Here is a 19,636-nt window from a genome sequence, read left to right as displayed (position 1 = left end):
CAACTGCTGTAACAACTTCCTTGCTTTCCCGCCACATACAAATTCTTGACATTGTTTTGTTACGGTTGGTTTCGTACATTTGAAAACAGTCTACTCCACTTTACCATTTTGAGACCCTCCCCACGGCACAGCATTTCGTACTTCCTTCTCTCGGGCAGGTAATCCTTTTTCTTAACCTCAGTTTCCTTCTCCATCTGGTCTTCTGAATCCGTACTGGACTTATTTGCTTCTTTTTCTTTAGCCATGATATATTCAAAGTATTTCATGTTCCCGTTTGCTCTTTGATGTTCAGGATCTATCGACAAAGAAACAGACAAGTATCACTGGCGAGTTTCCAACTTGTGAAGAAGTATCCAGAAGAGGCTATTCACAAAAAGGAAAAGAAAACAGATGCGCACTACTGCTTCTCAAACAGAAATCAGAAACATCTACTCCGGTCTGAGAGCATTCACAGGATAGCTAAAACTCCGCGCTAAGCTGGAAGCGATGCTAGCCTGCAGCATGCACATATCCTTCCTCATCTGCAGGAAAACACGCAATGAGCTTTCAGAGCTAAGCTCAACTCATTCACAGTTAAGAAACCGCTTACTGTGAGGTCGGGATCCTCAGCAGGCACAGGGGTCCAAGCACTAAGAAAAAGGATTTGGCCATTCCGGCCAATCTCACCGGAGGAGGACAGAACAAGGGAACGGGCCCAGGACAGGGAGACAGCTGGGACAGCGTCACTGGCTTTAAACCTAAGAACTTCCCTGATGGGAATTAAGACTTCTGGTGACAAAGCCTTAACAATCACTAAACTTGCAGAATTTGCCGCAGTTCATTAATAAATGGTTCTCGCTAACCTCTACTATGTTAGGTTTAGTTCTGAACGTCCCACGGCATCCTTTACACGGTCAATCTGTAGAGTATTTGCAGAAGCATAAGTACTTTTCATATTTCGTAAAACGGACAGAATCTTAGCTCGCTGTATTGCATTCTGTATTTCTTATTTTTCCAAGTTTTTAATCTCAAGTATGCTTAATTTGCATTTAAATAACCTGCAGAGATTTTGGTATCGCCAATTCAGTTTCAATTCCATTAATTTTGTTCTTGCCTGTACCTAAGGGGAAGTAATCTTAACACAGGAAAGAAAGATATAGTAAGAGACCCAAATTTCAGGCAGTAATGACTAGGACGGGTAAGCGGTTAGAAGCCAACAGTGACAGGAGGCCGCAAATACTTCAGTAGAAAGGAGCAGTCCTTAACCGTGACACTTTCTGACACGGTAGTTGAGACTATAATTGTCCATCTGAAAACACGGTAGCAAAATATGCTTTATGGTAATACAAGTCTTATTTTACTGAAAACTACGCATCAAGATGTTAATGGTAGTATCAGTAATAATCCATTTTAAAAACCCATATACAAGGCCGAATACAGGCAGGACCACGCTCCTCAGTACAAATCCGTAGCTAGCACCTGCTCGAACACAGAGCTGGATCGTGGCGAGCTGCGCATCTCTCTTTCGCATACCCAGTTCCAGAAGGCGTTTGGTGAGCGTCATGGCTTTGCCCAGATCCCCCTGCTGATACACGGCGTAACTCAGGTAGTCCAGAATGTAGACTTTGTCCGCAGAAGACACTTCTCCCTCATCCAACTGTTTCAGAGCTTGTTCCATCCAGAGCTCGGTGTGGTAGTAGTCGGCTTCAGTGTAGGCAATCTTCCCCAGCTCAAAGCAGTCTTCGGCTGTTAAAAAGGATTTGTGCTTCACACCTGTATTGCAAACAAAACAAACCAAACGGAATTTACACAGAATTCCAGACCGGTCTTCAGAGTAACATTCAGTTACGTCTTATTCTTCACAGCACAGTTTATTTCTGTTCTTCAACATCTCCCTTCTCTGGTGGCTATTTGTTGAAGACTCAGTTTAAGTACCTAAAGCCTGTAAATCCTTGGCAGAACACATCGGCGGTTAGATGCAGTTTTCCATTGCCAGAATACCAGCAACTAGCTAAATGTCTTTACCGTTTGTGGAAAATAAAGGAAAATAAAATAAACCTTCATTCTTCAAAACCTCAAACACTTCGAGCAAGAGCAATAGTAAGCCAAATACGAAGTTTCAGAAATCTGTTTTCAAAGACATTGCATTATCGCTTTCAAAACGTTACTGAAGCACATCTTGTTAGCGACAACTTAGTGGGGGAGGAAAAAGAAAACATCAGTCAGTGAATTCCCAGCTGCTCAAGATTTCTGAAGTCAGTCATTTTTAGAAACATTTGAAGAGACCTCTGAAAGATTAAAGCACTAGAAGCAAATTACAGATTCCTATTTTTGCTACTGTAAATTAAGGCCCAATGAAAAACCAAATTTAATCTTGTAAAAAGGAAACAAGACCTGCCAGTTTTACAGCTAAAATTACATTCCTGATTACATCTTAATACATCCTGAATTTCTAATAGCAGCTCCCACAGCTGCATTCCAACAGGGCAATTCTTCTGTCGAAGACATGCTTTAAGAGATTAAATAGCTGAAGAGACAGTCCATGAAATGCCGTATCCCACAGAACAACTTTGTTTCTGCTCGCTAATTAAGCACCTTGTGGTCCCATCCTGTGGTGGCCAGTGACTTCAGTTTCCCGAGCCTGAAGCTAAAAACTCTAGAATAACACAAAGATTAGAGAACGGGTGCGGTGGCAGCGGACTGCTCTCCGCCAGAGATCCTCTGGAGCGAGTAACAGGTCGCAGGGCCATAGCCTGGTACACTTAGAAACAACATGACATCCACACATGAAAAGGCAACTCTTAAAAGGGTGCTTAAGACAGCAACCATCAAATAGGGTTGATGGTTAATATAAAGAAACAGCACAGCCTATAGTGCAGGAAAGAGAATTAATAAGCGATATGACAGTAGTTAACATTCTGATCAAAACTTGGCAACCTGGCCAAACAGAAATTCCCTGGGAAGGAAGACAAGGAGCACAAACAAGTGACCACGTGGGATGTTCCTCTCCGGAGCTCTGAAGAGGCCAGCCTATTCTCTTTCATACTCTAGAACTTTCAGGTTCTGCAATTACACTTCATTACACACAGTCTGGACAGCTTGTTGCTTCAGAAGAAGCAATGAACAACAGTCCACCCGAAGCACTTCATCCTGTATTTTTTGTGCTGTTTTAAGAAAACAATAACGAAGTGCTTATTGTATTAGAATGAATCTGTAGGTCTTTGAGACAGTCTTGAATTAAACCCAAAGGCAAGGTTATACATCGTAACATATAAGCCAATTACCCTTAATTTTATTAGGCATCCGACCACAATGAGTGCTTGCAAAAACACAGATGGATTGTACAGCGTTGGCTTTTTGCCAGTTGGCACAGTACTATTTTCGAACAGAGGAAACAAGGAAAACTCAGCAGAGAAAGAGTCTTCTAACAAGAAAGAAGCATGTCTTCTCCTGCATACCAACCTATTAAAGATTACCTGAGGTAATGCCACATCAGCTTAAGTCTGCGTATGCGCTCTGTCTTTTGTTTTTCAGTTTACACACTCCATGAAGTTTAAGCTCAAAGAAACTTGAGTCACTCCCAATCTGAAAGGCCCATCTTATCCGTGAGAGGGAAAGGGGTAATAAATGACAGAACTGTTTTGTTAAAACGCATTACATTGTGCAATAAAACTAGGTATCTGCCAGTGCACAACTACTTCAACACAAGGAAAATCCTCACCCAGGCAAAATTTGATTGCTATTGATTTTTTATTAAAAACTATTAACACTAAATTATCTTACCATAACTAGAAGAAAGATGCAGACTTCAACTAAAGAGAAAAGACATTTTCAAGTTCTAACACAAGCAGAAAATAAGGACAAAGGAGAGTCTCAATTCAGAAAGAAACTCGCTTTCTGTGCAGCGCGTTTTGTCCACATGGACTCGGGCAGTGTGCTGGCAGAAGAAAGCCCACCGCGCAAGCGGATGTCGTTTCCGACAGAACCACCGTATAGCAAGAGACGCGACAGTACGCAAGACCGGCTCAGCTCTTCCAGGCTTCCTCTTCGCCAGCACAGCCTGAGGCAATACGTTCCTCTCTCCTGAGGTATAGCAGAATTAAAACTGACACCTACATCGACCTATGTTCAACAACCCACATCACGCCACTTTTCATGAATTCTTAGCTAACTCAAATGTTTTCCTATTGTTACCTTCACACTACGCAGTTAAAGATGGAAGAGAGTCAAATGGTTTGTAATCAGGATATTTAGTAGAAGTTCACAGTGTCTTCTGAAAATACCATCAATGACTCTTACCTGGAAGATTCCCTCTTGAGAGAGTGTCTGTGTCCAAATTATACGTGTCTTGAAGCCGCAAGAGGGCTTTTGCCGCACCGGTCTGATCTTCATCATTTGGGAAGAACTGCCGCTGGATAGTCATGTTGGAGATAAAGCCTGGGAAGACAGGGAAACGCTTGGCCTCATTTGTCGCAGGACTTCTATAAACTCTATGCATGAAATGACTCCCTACTCCGGGGAAAGCTAACATTTCAGGACAGGCCATTAGTAAGTCAGGAAGGGCTATTAGCCCTGCAGAGCACCAACAAACGCCGTAACTTTGTTTCTAAAGGACAGGAGTACCCCTTTGGTTTCACACAGAAACTATTTTTGTCTTAAAAAAAAAAATTTACACAGAACAAAAAGACCACCCCACATGGACAACATTACAGATAACATATCGGTAGTTTTTGCAACCGTTCCACTCAACCTGCCTTCCAAAAGGCTTTTCATTTAGTAACATGGAATTTACAAATAATTTAGAAGAGGGGAAAAACCAAACAGTGCTAAGAATAGCAGTGTAAAGATTAAGGCTGGTCAATAAAAAGATGAAAAACAAGACCACTGATGTCTAACTGCAAACAGCTTTTGACAAGACTTTAGGCAACTAAGCAGCCACTATGAACCTAACTGCTTTTGGTGGATGTAGGCGTTAACATTTTTATACAGAAACCTGAGAAACACGCAAAGGTAAAAAGCTTTCTCAAGATCCATCTTCACACAACTCTGAATTGAACTCAAGACGCATGTGGAAAAGTTAGCATTTCAATTTTTTTTTTTTTGTGAAAAGATATCAAAGGAACAATCAAAAAGAAAAACTTGGGGGCTTTCTGAAGAAGCACCAGAGTAATGTTTATGGAACAGAAGACAAGCAGGTTCTATAAAGTAAAAAAATATTCTCTCTAGGAGCTGTTCCCCGGTCATTAGAGTCACATGTAATCATCTCCCCTGTTATGAAAGGTTCCTACTCCTCTCTGGTGAACACACACACAACCGCTGCTATGGCTGTTACTTGAAGGGCCCTCCTGTAGAGCTAGTGCATTATCCTCTCTTCGCTGGGAGAACCGACGCTGTTTTTCCCCTTCTGCTTCTGCACAGTCAAGAGGCTGGTGGGCTGCTTGCACTGAGGAGGGAAATAGGACTCCGAAAGCCAGGAGGGCAGAACCAGCATCCCGGTACATGCAGCCACCAAAAGGAACGGCATCAACAGAGCCCGCCGTGAGGACCTCAGTTTGGACAAACCGACAGCCACTCTGGCATTTTCAGAAGAGTAACTTTTCTACCCCACAAACTCTTCTGTCCCAAGATCCAGAAGCACAACAAGCTTTACAGTGTTAACTAAGGACAGTGCCAATATGATGGTTACTAAGTTCATCTCATATCCACCAGTAGAAAACTAAGCAGCATGACCAAAACCAGAAAAACCGTAGTATGCGACACTCAGCTGCAAAACCCTCCAAAAAATAATGAACTGGCCAAATTTGTGATTTTTGCCACACTCTAGTAGTCCTTTTTAACTCTTCAGACCCGATAACACTATCGGTTTATGGAAAGGTGTTCCTGCTTTAAAAAAAATCCATATCCTTTCACTCCTGTGCATCCTCTCTTTTACCACATTACGCTTCCCCCAATATTTTCCTTTTTCCTGACAATTTTCTTAAAACAGCCCACTTTTTTTCCCATTCAGAAGAAGGACTTAAGATGCACTGGTCCAGATTTCTGGCTGGAAGGTGCAGAGCCTTTTCTGGCATATTCAGACCCTCACAGCAGCAACAGGGAAGCTGAATGTGCTGAGACTAACCAGAGACCAACCCTGCGTCTGTTTGAAACCTCTACTTTTTGATCATTTCTTACTACAAACCTACACCTGGTATTAGTTAGTTGTTAAGACAGATTCTCACGGGCCAAATAGAATCATCCCAGCTTCCTTGCTGATAAGTGTATCTCACAGTCAACTATTTTATGTCCTGTTCCCTACTGAAGAGCTTCTACCCTTGCTGAAGAAAAGAGGCAGCAAAGCGTTTACTACACTAATTCAGATCAGTTCCACAAACGCTCAGTCTCTGCCAACATTCAGGTTTCAAACCATCACACCTTAACAAGTCTGGGCATATCAGCAGCAACAGCATTTGACCATACCCAAAAACAGCCCCACGTCTTGCACTCTGAAGAGTTTCGTTCCCTTTTTTCAGTTCAACAGAGTCATCACGCTTAGAGATGAAATTTCCTAAAATACTAGTTTGCAAGAAGCGGAAGAGTACATGAAGTGAGTCCTGATCCCTCGCAAAATTTAAAGCATCCAAGGAGATTATTCCATTTAAACAACATAGTTTTCCTAAATTTTTGTAAAGCTCAAATTATAGCACACTGACAGCAAAATGGCAGGTCTTCTAGGATTATTTTTTATGCAGGCACCTCAAAAGCAGACTTACAAATGTAGTTCAAACCATGACACGTGAAAGACACAGTCAAGTAAATGCAATTATAATGTGATCCTTGTTCTTGCTACAGGCACACTTACCATCTGACATGTCCTTCAGAACCAGGCTCTCCAGCTCACCCCACTCTGTGTTAAGCCGTTTCATCAACTTGAATGCATTTACAGGATGTCCCAAAAACCCCTCCGGGTCTTTCGTAGCAGTGTCTGTCAGCTGATCCAATTTCTCTGCCCATCTAGTGAAAATATACATTCATTAAAGGCTCTTGTAAAAGTCTGCCAATACACTATAGAACTGATTTCAAGCTACTCAACAGTCTTTGCTAATAAAAAACCCAACACAAATTGCAAGCTCTTACATTATCTATATATAAAGCTCTCCTAGAAGGAACAAAAGGAGCTTTTTTCTTTTCTTCCTTTTTTCTTTTCTTTTTTTTTTTTTCTTAAATCTTCTTTCTCAGCTGCAGCCTAAATCTTGTGTTGCTCTTGTGGTCTTTGTTGGAATACTGCTGAACAAACTCCTTCCTACAAATACCAAATGCAGTATGCCAGCAGTTCCATTACGAGTTTTCATGCAGGACTAATCAAAAACAAAGCTTTACACACGTTTTTGATCTAAAAAAGGGAGCATTCTTTTTAAATGCTCCCTTTTCTGAAGTTTACAATAAAGTAGTTCAAATACAGAACACTTGTCTCAAATTATTCTACATTTAGACACACACTCTTAAATCTATGATAAGCCCCTTGCCCCCCCCCCCCACAAAACTGCCTTCCATACCGTAAGCTTGAAGTAAGAAACATGTAGTTCTCACGCTCCCAAACGAGGAGCCCAGATCAACGTTCTGGTGCTACGCTTCTGACTCCGCAAACCTCTCTAACGCTGTCAGTGACATAAGCCATTCCCAACTCCACCGCGCTCTGAAGCAAGCAAACCTTTCAACAACTACTGTTGTTCATCTGTCGTTTTAATGGAAACATCCAGGGAGTCTGCTCCAGTCTCAAGTCAGCAAGCACATCAGTCACGCTATGAGCACCAGCGCTATGCTACTACATGTCTGCAAAACGACCAAACCTCCCCTCTCTCATCCAAAACAACGCAGATCTAGAACATGAAGACGTGTAACAACGCCCTGGAAACAGGGTAAATTAACGTTAAAAAAGCCACACCCCACGGAGAATACCAAACATCAACACCAATATAAAGCAGACACAAAATCCGTAGCCTGGAGGGAACTCTACGCGAGCCGGCATTCAGCTTGTTCCAGAATTTGGTATGCCTGAATTAAGTTTGCCTGCTTTACCTGAGACAGGTCGATGTTTGCAATTGTCACAGGTGCCACTGTTTGCATTCGCTCTTCCCACACTGTCTTTCATTGTTTTCCTACGCTCTGACAGCCCCTCCCTGGGTTCCTGCCAGCAGCAACGTGAGTGATGGGGTTCCCTCCCAGAGGGCCCAAAGTGCTCCCATGGACCAACTCCAGCTTCTAGGAAGCCGAAAACTGAAGAAACCAATTTCAACAAATTGTGCATTCACGTTGCACACGGTCAAACCCTTCGTACGTTTCCCACTGCATGACTATCAAACCTAACGAGTAGCTGAAAGTCACCGCAACCGTGAGCCACAACCACAAGGCCAGGATTTCTTTCAACTAGTTTCTGTTTCATAAAAAAGCCTCCACCACAAGCCACCCACAAGGTGTGAGCCCTCCTCCGCATTTCAGTGAATTACCAACTTTCACTGAGTTTAAGTCAACGCAAGCTACCGATATCCTTCAGCCAAAGTACAGAGCCCGACAAACGCAAACGATGCTGGCATTTTTTCCAGGTTCTTCTCTCTCTCTGCGACAGTTAACTTAACTTTTCTGCGAGCACCTCTAATATAATAAAAACAAAGCTGCAATGCTTATATGATAAGCTGTATTTACACACTTTTGGATTTCCAATCGGCACGCTCCCATCTTAATTTGTAGCTGTAAAGAATATACTTGTAACATTCAAACCTGTGAGCAATTCCAACTCTGTATTTTAAGTGATAAAAATAAACACGGTCCGACAGAAGTATCTTTCTTCCTGGATGGTAGAAAGTAATACACAAAGGCTAAAATAAAATTCATGCATCTATCTAAAACTGTTTAAACATCCTCATGACAGATTTATACACGTTTTTGAAAGCCAGCAAACCATCCTGTTCAGTGATACAAAATTTTTATTTCTAGCTGTGATAAAATCCGACATATTGGCCTCTGGTCCTCACACCTACAGAGCCGAGCAACATAGTAACGGCAATGGTCAGGTCTCTCTTGTTATTTTTAAAAGCAGTAAAGAAGTTTTATTGCGCTTTATTTTATTTTTAAATCTAAACATAGCATGTAGAAAGAGACTCTGCTCTTGTAGTGGGTTACTACTATTCATTGGTTAGCCACTCATGAGCGATATGGCCACACCAACGCTTCTTAGCACTTTTACATCTAGTTTATCATTGCAGTCCTTGTAACGCTGATTTGGAGACTTCTTGGATTTTAGTTTCCACTAAGCAAATTGCCATTAAAAGAATTATACCCCCTTGGGAATTACAGGCAAGCAGGAGTCCTAAAGTGAAGGTATCGTACAGAAAGCAGGTTGATTAGATTTCATCGTTAGAAAGCTGCATAGACAAACCAATGGCTCGGAGATAATAACTTAGGACAAAAACCCAGCAAAACCTGCTAGTTTAAGCTTTGCTCAGAGGAAAAATTCCACAAATTTAATCATCCTTAGGAAGCACTTTTTACATAAGGGTGGACTCAAATTATTAACTATTAGCATTATGAAACAAGCTGCTTACTTTTTGATCTGTTCCAGCTTGCTTTCTTCTGCCTTGATGTAATCTTTCAGTGACACCACCAGATCTTTTTCTGTATTAATTAAGTCTGTCATATGACCTAGAAAACAAATCAGTTTGGTTAGAAAAGGAGAAACAAAAAAACCCAAGAACTGAGAACAGAGGCGTTCTTCCTCTCTTCTTTCTTCCCCTCTCAACTCTTTCGTCCCCAAAGTCCTTCTGCATTTGCTTAAATAATCCTGAAGGAGTACTTGAGTAAGGCTTCTTGCCTTTTTTTTTTTTTTAAGGAAAAAAAATCTCATGTTGGACCAAGCTTGTTGCCATGGAAATTAACGTAATAGCACGTATTTATTATTAGAACTAATTTAGGATTCATTTGGAAAAGGAAGTAGGTTGCAACAGAGTAATCTTTCATCCAAGCATACATAATGTAGAGCAAATAAAGACAAAGCTACAGAAATATACAGAGACTTCACGTTTGATATACAAGACTAATCCAGCACCTTATTTTTAAGATTATTTGCATGACTTCAATGGGTCCCCTAAGAGACTCTGTTATTAATTAATAATTGCTTCATTTCCTGCAAGGAGGCAGCTGAACTGGTTCATCGCGAAGCGATACAGTCCACATCTTCAGCTGTGTCACAGGCCATCAGAACCCGAGTTCTGATGTACAGAGAGTACGCCGACATACTGCTATCATTATGTACCCTCAACAGCTGTTTCGCTTGCTTCCACATATGTGCAACAGTCCACACGAAAATTTTGTTTAAAATCCAATACCTGTAAGAATACATAATGAATACAAAGCCTAGCCTGGGTCATTAGACTAACTGGACTGACTTAACTCAAAGCGTGTTTCTCCCAAAAGAAAGAAGTCACTAAGGTTGTAAGAACTAATAAGTGGATTTAGTGCTGTACCAATTAAAGCCTCGCACGCCATTAGCACATCATTGCAGAATCAGTTTTGAGAGCCATCAAGAAATTCTTTCAGCTATGCAGCATATATACCAAAGCATGTCTCACCGATGGAAGTGAAGAAGTCCGTATGGGCGTAAGAAAAAGGCAGCAGAAGTCCAAAGGCTACGGTATACCAAATCTTGTTGAATGCCATAGTTCAATAGCTGTCACCTCACCACGTACCTACAAAAGAAACATGAGGTAGGTAAAACATCCCTATTCACCAGAGAGTTGAATCTACCTTCAAAAGAGACAGCTTATTCTCTTGGGGCTGCAGAAGTTCTTGAGGTAGCAGAATCTTGATAAGCTTGAGCAGCTCTCACAGAAGACTGATGCCCTTCTGCAGACTTCCTTACACTTTTGTCTTGTGTGGTAAGAAAGGAAAGAATAGCTGGGAGACAGGGTCTTTACAAGCACTCGTCACCTTTTTGACATCTAACGCTGCAGATAGAGCTGCTTCACAAAAAGTACCTAAAAACCCAAGACCAAACACTGAAAAAAAAGCATAATACCAAGTTAAAATACGTATTATCAAGTTCATCCACCCAATGAAAAAGAATGTTTCCTTTGATCAGTCAAAAAGATGCCAGTGGAACAGGTCTAAATGAAAACCCTATGCAACCAGTCCACAAAGTTACTTGCACGCTCCCGCTCTTCAGCTGCCACCGTCATGAAGCCAGCCTCCACACCGGATACAAAAGGTTTCTGTCGGCTGGTTCATAGTTAAGTCTATGCATAAGTCCACAGCAGGCTTACAGGCAGCACTTTCTCCCACAAACAGCTGCCAAGCTCTCAGCCTTTCAAGATCCCAAACCCTTTTAACAGACTAGGATTTCCTCGCTACTCCATACCTCAAAAGTAATCATGCCGTCTTGGAATTCACAAGATTTACTTTTTTCCAAACATGAAAGCTTAAAATCTCATGTATTGTATCTGCTCAGAAAAATTAAAACAACCGCATGTACCAACAGAAACTGTTTTACAACTCTTCCAACGGCAAAGCAACCAATAAAGAAAAAAAAAAAAGAAAAAGAAAAAAAAAAGAAACATCACAAAGCAAGTCCAGCTACAAAGTGGCTTGGCCTATTTAGGGAAGAAAGCAGTCTGTTTTGATCGAGTTGACAGTACTGGTAGTGAACACCATAAAACCAGGTGTGCCATTCGCACAAGGTGTAAACAAAATCAGCAAAGTGCAAAAGTCACACCCAAAGAAAAATCATCCCACCAGAAGCGGAGGTATTAACAGGAAACATTCCCTTGACTCCAGAGTGCAGGATCTCTTCTCGTGTTGCACCTGAAGGGTCGGGAAGCAGTTCCCTCCTTTCCTTCCCACCTCTAGCACCACAGAAAGAGCGGCACTCGGGTTTAGATTTACTGACCCTGTGGACTGCCTCTCGGACAGGGCAAGCACAGTTTCACTGGCACGAAGAGGAACAACAGGAAACCCGTACGAGCCTAGAAAAGCAGCACAATCTCCAACTCTTGTAAATCATCTGAAATCCGCATGACCAAAATTGAAGGGCTGAAACATTCTTACACATTCACCGGCAGAAAGTAAGTTGTAAAGTAAAAATTGGAGGCGAGCCTGGAGTCCTGCTTTTTCTCCGGTTGAGTCAGGCGCCTCAGCCTCACCACTGCTCTAGACCAGCCCTGCTGTCCACAGCAGCATTCCTCACCTCCTCATCCCCTCCACAGGCAGCCAGGCAACAAGCTAAATCAGACTCTTTCAAACATAACTAATCCAAAAAAATCCCCCCAAAACGCTCATTTCACCCTGGTTCAGTTCTGATACAGTTCACTATATAGCCACGTAACATCCACGCCAGTACAAGAGGGCAACCTGGAGGCAGGAACTGGCAGCCGAAGACAGCAAAGGAAGGCAAAATTCTTGTTTCTGGTAGCAGCACAGGTTTAATCCATTTGTGAAACTCCAGCCCTAAACACAACGAACAAATATACAACCCTCCAGCCAGCCTGTAACACCTAGTTTTCAGCATAAACCAGGGATCATGGCAACATCTATACAACTGTACCTCCCTCTTCTGTTACTAATGTCAGTCTCGTTAAACAAGAGCTAGCTTCAGTTGAGTAATTGCTCTAAATTAATGGGTCACACCTGGAATCAAGTTTTCTTGCTGGCAAATTTCACTCTTTACTTAAAAGCAGCTGTATCCACATGCTCAAGGACAGTGATGTGCATCTGCACTCCTATTAAAAACACTGCTCAATTCAAATTTTGCTCTGCAGAAAGCCAAGTGCCTCCTGCTCATTCAGCACTCAAGCTAATACATCTGTGAATCAATTACAAAGTACAAACAGTTCTACTACACGATAAATATTTGCTGACATTGTCAATACTCAGAATTCATTCAGCTATTTGTTTACTGCACTCAGTGAAATGCAAGGAAAGCTTCAGAAAGTTTACTTTTTACTATTAATCAATACGAAACTTTTCTAAAACACAAATGAAAAAAAAAAAACACCAAAAAGGTGATGAAAACGATGTCTCCGCTGCACCTACGGCTCTTGGCGACAGTCTTCTACCCCCCACGATAGAATGATGCCTTAAAGCCTGTTTGAGTAGCATGCATTGGAAACAATTTTTCCTCTTCTCCACCTGCCTTTACAGCCTGCTCCAATGCTGGGCTGACTCCGAACGCAGTTGCAAACCTACTCCCTCCTCAGACCTTCACAGGCACACAGCAGAATGAGTGAGAGGCAACGGCCACAAATTGCAACAAGGGAAATTCTAAGTAGGTACACAAAGAAAAGGTTTCTCACAGTGACAGCAGTTAGGCACTAGAAGAGGTTGCCCAGAGAAACTGCATTTCCCATTCTTGGAAGAATTTCAAAACTAAATGGGACAAGCCTGCATGCAGCCTAACCTAACTTCCAAGCTCACCCAGCTTCAAACAGGAGGTTAGGCTAGATGACGTCCAGAGGTCACTTCCAACTTCATTTTTCCTTCCTTTCGCAGTCTCCCAATTTTCTGTCATTTCCAGGGACTCAGACTCCCGTTTCAGCCACCCAAGGTTACTTCCCTCCCAGACAGAATTCAGAGTTGGAAACAGAGCCCAAGGCAGCGGCCAGCCAAGCTCTCACTGCCCTAACAGCAGTTGCTAAGTAGCACAGCTTTCAAAACTACTGCAGAAGGATCAGCTACAGGTTCCCAAATCAAAGAACATAAAGCTCGGTTAAGATAGATGCTGGAAATCTCTTAGATGCACAAGCTGCCAAATAAGTAGGCTTAATTTCTTCCTGTCAGTGACATGAAGTAAAACAAGATGAAAATCCTCTCTACATTATTCCTGTCAGTCTGACTCTCCTCCTCAGCCCTGTCCATCAGGCACACACAGAGATGGCAGTCGAGCACCTCGGAGAGGAGGGAATCCACTACCCACGCAGAGAAGTGGGAGTCCAGCCGACAGCTTTAACACAGGAGCTTTCCGACTTTCCGGAAGAAGTACATTTGCTGAGCTTTGAAACAGTAAAACATGGCAAAGCAGACAAAAAAATGAATGGGAAAAAATAGCAAAGAACAAACAAACTGAAGATACAAGTAAAACAAAGCAGCAATTAGACGAATGACGCTGCCAAGCGCAGCACAGGATTCCCCCCGAATGGTAGAGATACACAACAAATGCCATTTCAAATGCTGAAACTTAGAGGCGGGTTTTTTGAGGACTTTCAAAGAGTTCAGCTCTGCTCTACAAGTGGAAACAACCTGCAAGAGTCACAAGAGAGTGGATGTGCATGTAGCATCCACGCAAGCAGAAGGAAAAGTGAAGTTAAGACAAACTACAGAGAGTGTAACAACAATCAAGGTCACGCTAATTGGTGACCAAAGACTGAAACATTTCACTGAAGATGCTTATTATACAAGTCTCCTCACTGCCAATTCCAAGCTCCCAGATGCTTACCAGGATCCAGAAAACAAGATACAAAATGGAAACCGAGGGTGTACTTCAACATGGAATTATTCTGGAACAGCTCTAACTTAATTCCAAAACAGCTTCTTTATTTACGTAAGAAATAAGTGACTTCCTCAAAATTAAGTCTGCTGCAAGGCCAGGAATCAAAACTGTATCGCCAAGATCCTCAACTTTTGATTTAAATACTGGTCCACTCTCACAATCCTTACTGTACCCCACTGTATATTTAAAAAAAAAAAAAAAACAAAAAAACAAACAAACAGTGAAACTGAAATGAGTTTAGGGGGGACGAAGAGGATAACACCAGAAATGATAGCGACTCACTGCACTAAACCCCTCCAGTCTCAACAACAACTCCAGTTATATTCTCATGACATGATGTGACTGGAAATACTACTCAAAAGGAAAGAACTTTCCCAGAGTAAGTACTTAGTATCAAGAACATTTAGCTGTCATCATTGCTTAACAGTCTCACAGGACAGGAACATTAGAATCCAGTTCCCTAAGTTCCCTAGCACGTTATATTTAAAGGTCGTTTTAAAATTAAGATCCAAGCAGTGAGAGAAGAAAAGTTTTCTAGAATTGCTGTTAACAAAAGAACGTGGCATGTGTTAGGCTGCTTTTTAATGACAAAGTTGGAATATATGTAATCTTATATATATATAAGTAATATAATAAACTAATAAGAGATGAGAATCAATTTGAGAGTCAAGTAGGTGACGTGTTTTAAGTATCATTTATTGCCAACTTGAAGACAACATTTGTGAGTCTGACTACAGAGCAGGCGTGTTTGTACACAGGCTTGTACCCAAGGAATGGAAGCAAGGTTTTCCTTGGTTTCTTCCAGACTAAGACTGAACGGACACAGCCCTCTCAGAGCCCACTTGTTTTAACTTTCTAAGCCAAGACAAAGAACACTGGCGATGGAGAGTAGCACTTATTAGACACAACAAGCAGGAGGCTATCCTTCTATTTATTCTTCTGCTCAAGGATTAGCAGAATATCTATAGAGATATACAGAATGTTTTCAGATATTAAGAGCGATTATAAAGAAAGCAGGACAATCCCAACGTTCAACAGCTGAAAAATGGTAGCAGAGAAGAGCTCTTTTAGGCTGAAGCTGTAGCCCCACAGGTGGTTCTGCAGCAGCAGAAAGCCTGCTCCTCTCAAGGAGAGCAGCAAGCCGTTCTGAAGTTATTGCAAGAACGCTGCCTAGAAACACACAGCACAAGTGACAGCAAAGATGCTGTTTCAGCACAGACTTTATTTACAGTCTTTCCTCAGTTAAACAGACACAATTGAATCAAGTAAGGGTTTTTCAACAAGTACATTTTTTCAGACCACTTTCTTTTTTAAAAAAAAAAACACGTTTCCTTATCTATAGCAACCTCAACATGGAGGCAGAGTTTTCCTCCCATAAACCTCTATCTATCCTCACTCCGTCCACAGTGTTACTCATTATCTATCCTTTGTGTTCTTCAAACTGCACTGGGTATTTCTAATCCATGTGCACGCCTCAAAATAATAGCTTTAAATCCTAGATTTTAAAACCATTCATTATGGAACAATGTTTAAATCTCTACAGGTCAGAGAGCCGCTCTCTCTTCTGGCTCAATGCGTAGCTCTTAATGCATCCATTAACCCTGTTGTTCAACTGACGTTTCTGCAGCAGCTCCTGCCTCCACACACCACCTCAGCTGTGCCAGCAGACGACCCGTCACGCGTAGGGCTACACAGTGAATTCGCAAAGGGAACTAACGCACATCAGCTATTTTTTGCTGGGAGGTGAGGTAGTGATTTCCCCCCCATAGACTCATTTCTGATATGGTTTATCAGATGTACCAGCCCGTGTGAAGAGCACAGACCAGGAACTGCTTAGGACAGCACTGCCACTGGACAGCAGTTCATGAAATGGTGCTGCTTCTTAGCTTCTGAATGAATCAACAGCTAGAAGAGATATGCCTACCTATGCCACAACCACTGCTTAAATAGCAGAATTAACACTCTCAGCATAGCAAGATTTAGGCATATTCCTGTTACTTTGAGTTCCGGGGGGGGGGGGGGGGGAAGAAAAAATATCAGTACTGGTTCTGTCAGCACATAATTAAGAAGCAGTGCAGAGTACCCTAGGTCAAATCAAATGCTTTGTAGTATGGTTCAAGACATTCAAATGGATCCAACAATGACCCACAAGTAGTAATGGGTGCAGAATAGCAAGACAGAGAACATCTCTTACCCCAAAAGCAGGCCTCTGCCTCCTGAGCAAACTGCGAAGTCAGTACCTTTACTTTCCACCCCTGCCAGAGTACTGTTTGCATGCTTAGCTGAATAGTCTTTGGCATTGTAAGAAGCTGCATTTAACGTTATCTACTTGTTGTAATCGATAGCTTCTTTCGTTTATTAAAACCTCGAGCGCTGAAGCTTTACGTATCCAAAGCAGGCGAACACTTAAGCACTCGAGCACCTCTTCATCTCCTCTTATTGAAGTCAGCAGAGAAAAAAGTGTGAAACTGAATGCTGGGCAATCCTTTTGATATCTTCTCTCTGTAACCCTGAAATATCTTTCTTCTAAGAACATCCCACTCTTCAGGTAAACTAGAAGATTTACTCTAAGCATATCTGACATTTTTTTTCTTCTTCATTCAACAGCATCCTCAAGACTCTATATTGAGTTTTTCCTTCTAGTCAGGTTAGGTCCTACCGAGATACCCGCTCAAAGGTACAGCTTACTGCAAAGTTAGATGCAAGATCGGTTTTCCATAACGCAATTGGCTGAATCCAACCCAGCAGAAAGAGAGGGAAATCAAGATAAGCCTTACTCCTCACGATGTAATCGCTGCACACAGCGCCCGCGGTTACAAACACGGGGTGTGACAACTGCTGCAGCCCCTTCAAGCGCTCAGGCAAAGTAACTTTTCACCTGTCCAAGCATGAAATCGTTTCAGCGCCCGAGCGCTCTTTAACTCCAAATCAGCTGCACGCAGCTCCCTTTCATTCAGCCCCAGCAGCAGCCCCTGGCTGGAGAGATGCCGCCCAGCCGGCTCCCGGCGGGTGCCCAGCAGCCCGGGCGGTGCCACAAAGCCGGGGTGGGACCGGCGGGCGGGAGCCCACCTGCGCCGCGCACCCCCGGGAGGGAAAGGCGAGGCGGGCGGGAGGGTGCCGAGGCTCGGGGGGGAGGGGGGGCTGCGAGCTGCTCGTTTAAACGCCGGGCGCAGGGAACGGCCCGCGGCTGCCGGGAGGAGGTGGCGGCACTGTTTCGTCTACCAGCCCGGGGACGCCGGGCGGGCCGCCGCGGCCCTGCCTTGCCTTGCCGGCGCGGCGGCGCCCTCCCGCCCCCCTCCGGAGGCTGCCGGCTCCCGTTACGTAACGGCCGGGAGGGCCGGGGCACCGGACGGGAGAGCCGGCGGCGCAGCGCTGCCACGTATCGCCCCCCCACCCCCGCACACCGAGCGGCCGCCGCGGCGGCAGCGCCCGGACCCCGACGTTCCCCTCACGCCGCGCCGCCCCGTCCCCCTGACCCACCCGCAGACCCCCACTGCTGGTGAGAAGCGGGGGCGGCCGGGCCTCACCTGAGGGAAGGGAGCGGCAGCCGGCGGGGCGCGGAGGGGGCGGCGGCGCCGGTAACGGACGGCCGCCAGCTGCCCAGTGGCGTAACGCACCGCGCGCGACCGGCCCCGCGGAGGCTTTTATAGGCGCCCAGGCCACGCCCCCCCGTCCCGCGCGAGGGGGGGGCGGGGCGGGCGGGCGGCGCGCTACGTGAGCTCGGTCACAGCGGCGGCCGCCACACTGCGCAGGCGCCGCCGCCGCCGCTCCACGTGGGCGCCGCGGGCGCGCGGCCCTCGGGGTCCCCCCGTCCCGGGGAGCGCAGAGCCGGGTGGCCGCCGGCAAGGAAACACCCAAAATGCGCGGGGTTTCTTCTTTTTTAATCATAGCGGGGGGGGAAGAAATCAGGTGAAAATGGGAACCTCCAGCAGGAGAATAAAACCTGTGAGAAGTATTAAACCAAAAGTGGCATTTTTGGAGTAAAACTTCCTAGAAAAGGCTTAAAATGCCGGAAGCGGCGGAGGGGTCGCTGCCTGCAGCCCCGCCCGGCTCCTTGCGCTGCTGCCAGGGTAGCCAAGCCCGCCGGGACTCTGCCACACCGCTCCCACCCGGGGCAGCACCCCTCTGCTCCCCCGAGGCGAGGCACCTTTGCTGGAGGGCAGAGCCCCAACCAGGGCCCCAAGGTCTCACCGGCCCCGGCGAGGAGGGGATCACTTTCACGGCTCCCAGCTGACGCTTCCCACGAGATATTCCAGTCGCCGTTTGCTTTTTTGATGTTGGATGCACAATTTTGTATAATCTGCCCAGATTCCGGTTTGTGGAGCAGGCCGGCCGGCCAGCTCTCCTCCTCTGCGCGCACAGCTAACACTTCGCTGAGTCTCATCTCGTTTACCTCTGACTGGTGCTTTAATTTCTATTGATAATTTTTCATTCTAAACCAACCTTGCACCTCCCGCTCTCCAGCTGGTGTCGTCTGCTATATCTCACAGCATACTTTCTGTTCCATCATCCCAGCCCTTGCTGGCAGCCAGTACTTTTGCTAGTCTTCTGCAAAGCCCAGGTGAAGATGTTTCCAGATTTTCCCCTCTCTGGCGCACAAGAGGCTCTCGGCTATCACAGAAAGACATGAAGCTGCTTGGATGCGTCTTGCCATGACAGATCTATGCCGACTGTTCTTTGTTTTCTAGGAGTTCATAAATAAACTAGTTATTTGTCATTGTAGTTCCAGCAATTAAGTTAGAATAGGGGACATTCATAAGCAATTTTTCCTTTCTTTTTAGATGTGGGCTTCAAATAAAGAATCATCTCCTTACTAGCCTGGCCAGCCTGTAATCTTCCTTCTTTTAAGACACACATTTTTGGCCACCCCTAGTTGCAAAGCTTTCACAACAACAATTACAGAGTGCTGGCACAGACATAATCGGTCAAAATGCCCTTCTAACACACATTCTTGAGCCAGTTGAAAGTAACCCTGCTAAAAAACACCTCACTCATAAGAGGTAACTGGAGGCTGCAGCATGATCCGTAACTAAGATTTCTTCCCTATACCTAAACTGCTACCTCAGCTTCAACTCCCTCAGCAATGTCTTTTGAAGAGCAAACATCACAACGTGGGGTGTTATGCCCCGTTTTGGGGAAGAGTAC

At 44.3% G+C, this 19,636-nt stretch overlaps 1 protein-coding gene across 13 annotated transcripts in view; it reads right to left on the bottom strand.

The window, feature by feature from the left end:
- The window catches only part of P4HA1 (prolyl 4-hydroxylase subunit alpha 1), a 38,189-nt gene extending 20,029 nt beyond the window's left edge, over positions 1-18,160 (bottom strand). For 12 of the 13 annotated variants that reach the window (XM_075154082.1, XM_075154090.1, XM_075154091.1 and 9 more), the window contains exons 1-7: positions 18,019-18,111; positions 10,584-10,700; positions 9,561-9,657; positions 6,821-6,972; positions 4,279-4,416; positions 1,513-1,752; positions 105-295 (exon numbers count right to left, since the gene is read on the bottom strand). In XM_075154082.1, the coding sequence (XP_075010183.1) occupies positions 105-295; positions 1,513-1,752; positions 4,279-4,416; positions 6,821-6,972; positions 9,561-9,657; positions 10,584-10,671 (906 nt within the window). In that variant the 5' untranslated portion in view covers positions 10,672-10,700; positions 18,019-18,111. Of the gene's footprint in view, positions 1-104; positions 296-1,512; positions 1,753-4,278; positions 4,417-6,820; positions 6,973-9,560; positions 9,658-10,583; positions 10,701-18,018 lie in introns of all 13 variants that reach the window. The other variant, XM_075154093.1, reaches the window with a different exon arrangement.
- Between the last annotated feature and the right edge of the window lie 1,476 nt (positions 18,161-19,636).

Source organism: Calonectris borealis, chromosome 7, assembly GCF_964195595.1.
Source record: "Calonectris borealis chromosome 7, bCalBor7.hap1.2, whole genome shotgun sequence".
Lineage (NCBI taxonomy): Eukaryota > Metazoa > Chordata > Aves > Procellariiformes > Procellariidae > Calonectris > Calonectris borealis.
The sequence above is the reverse complement of the archived record's forward strand: the minus strand, read 5'-3'. Positions and strand labels throughout refer to the sequence as shown.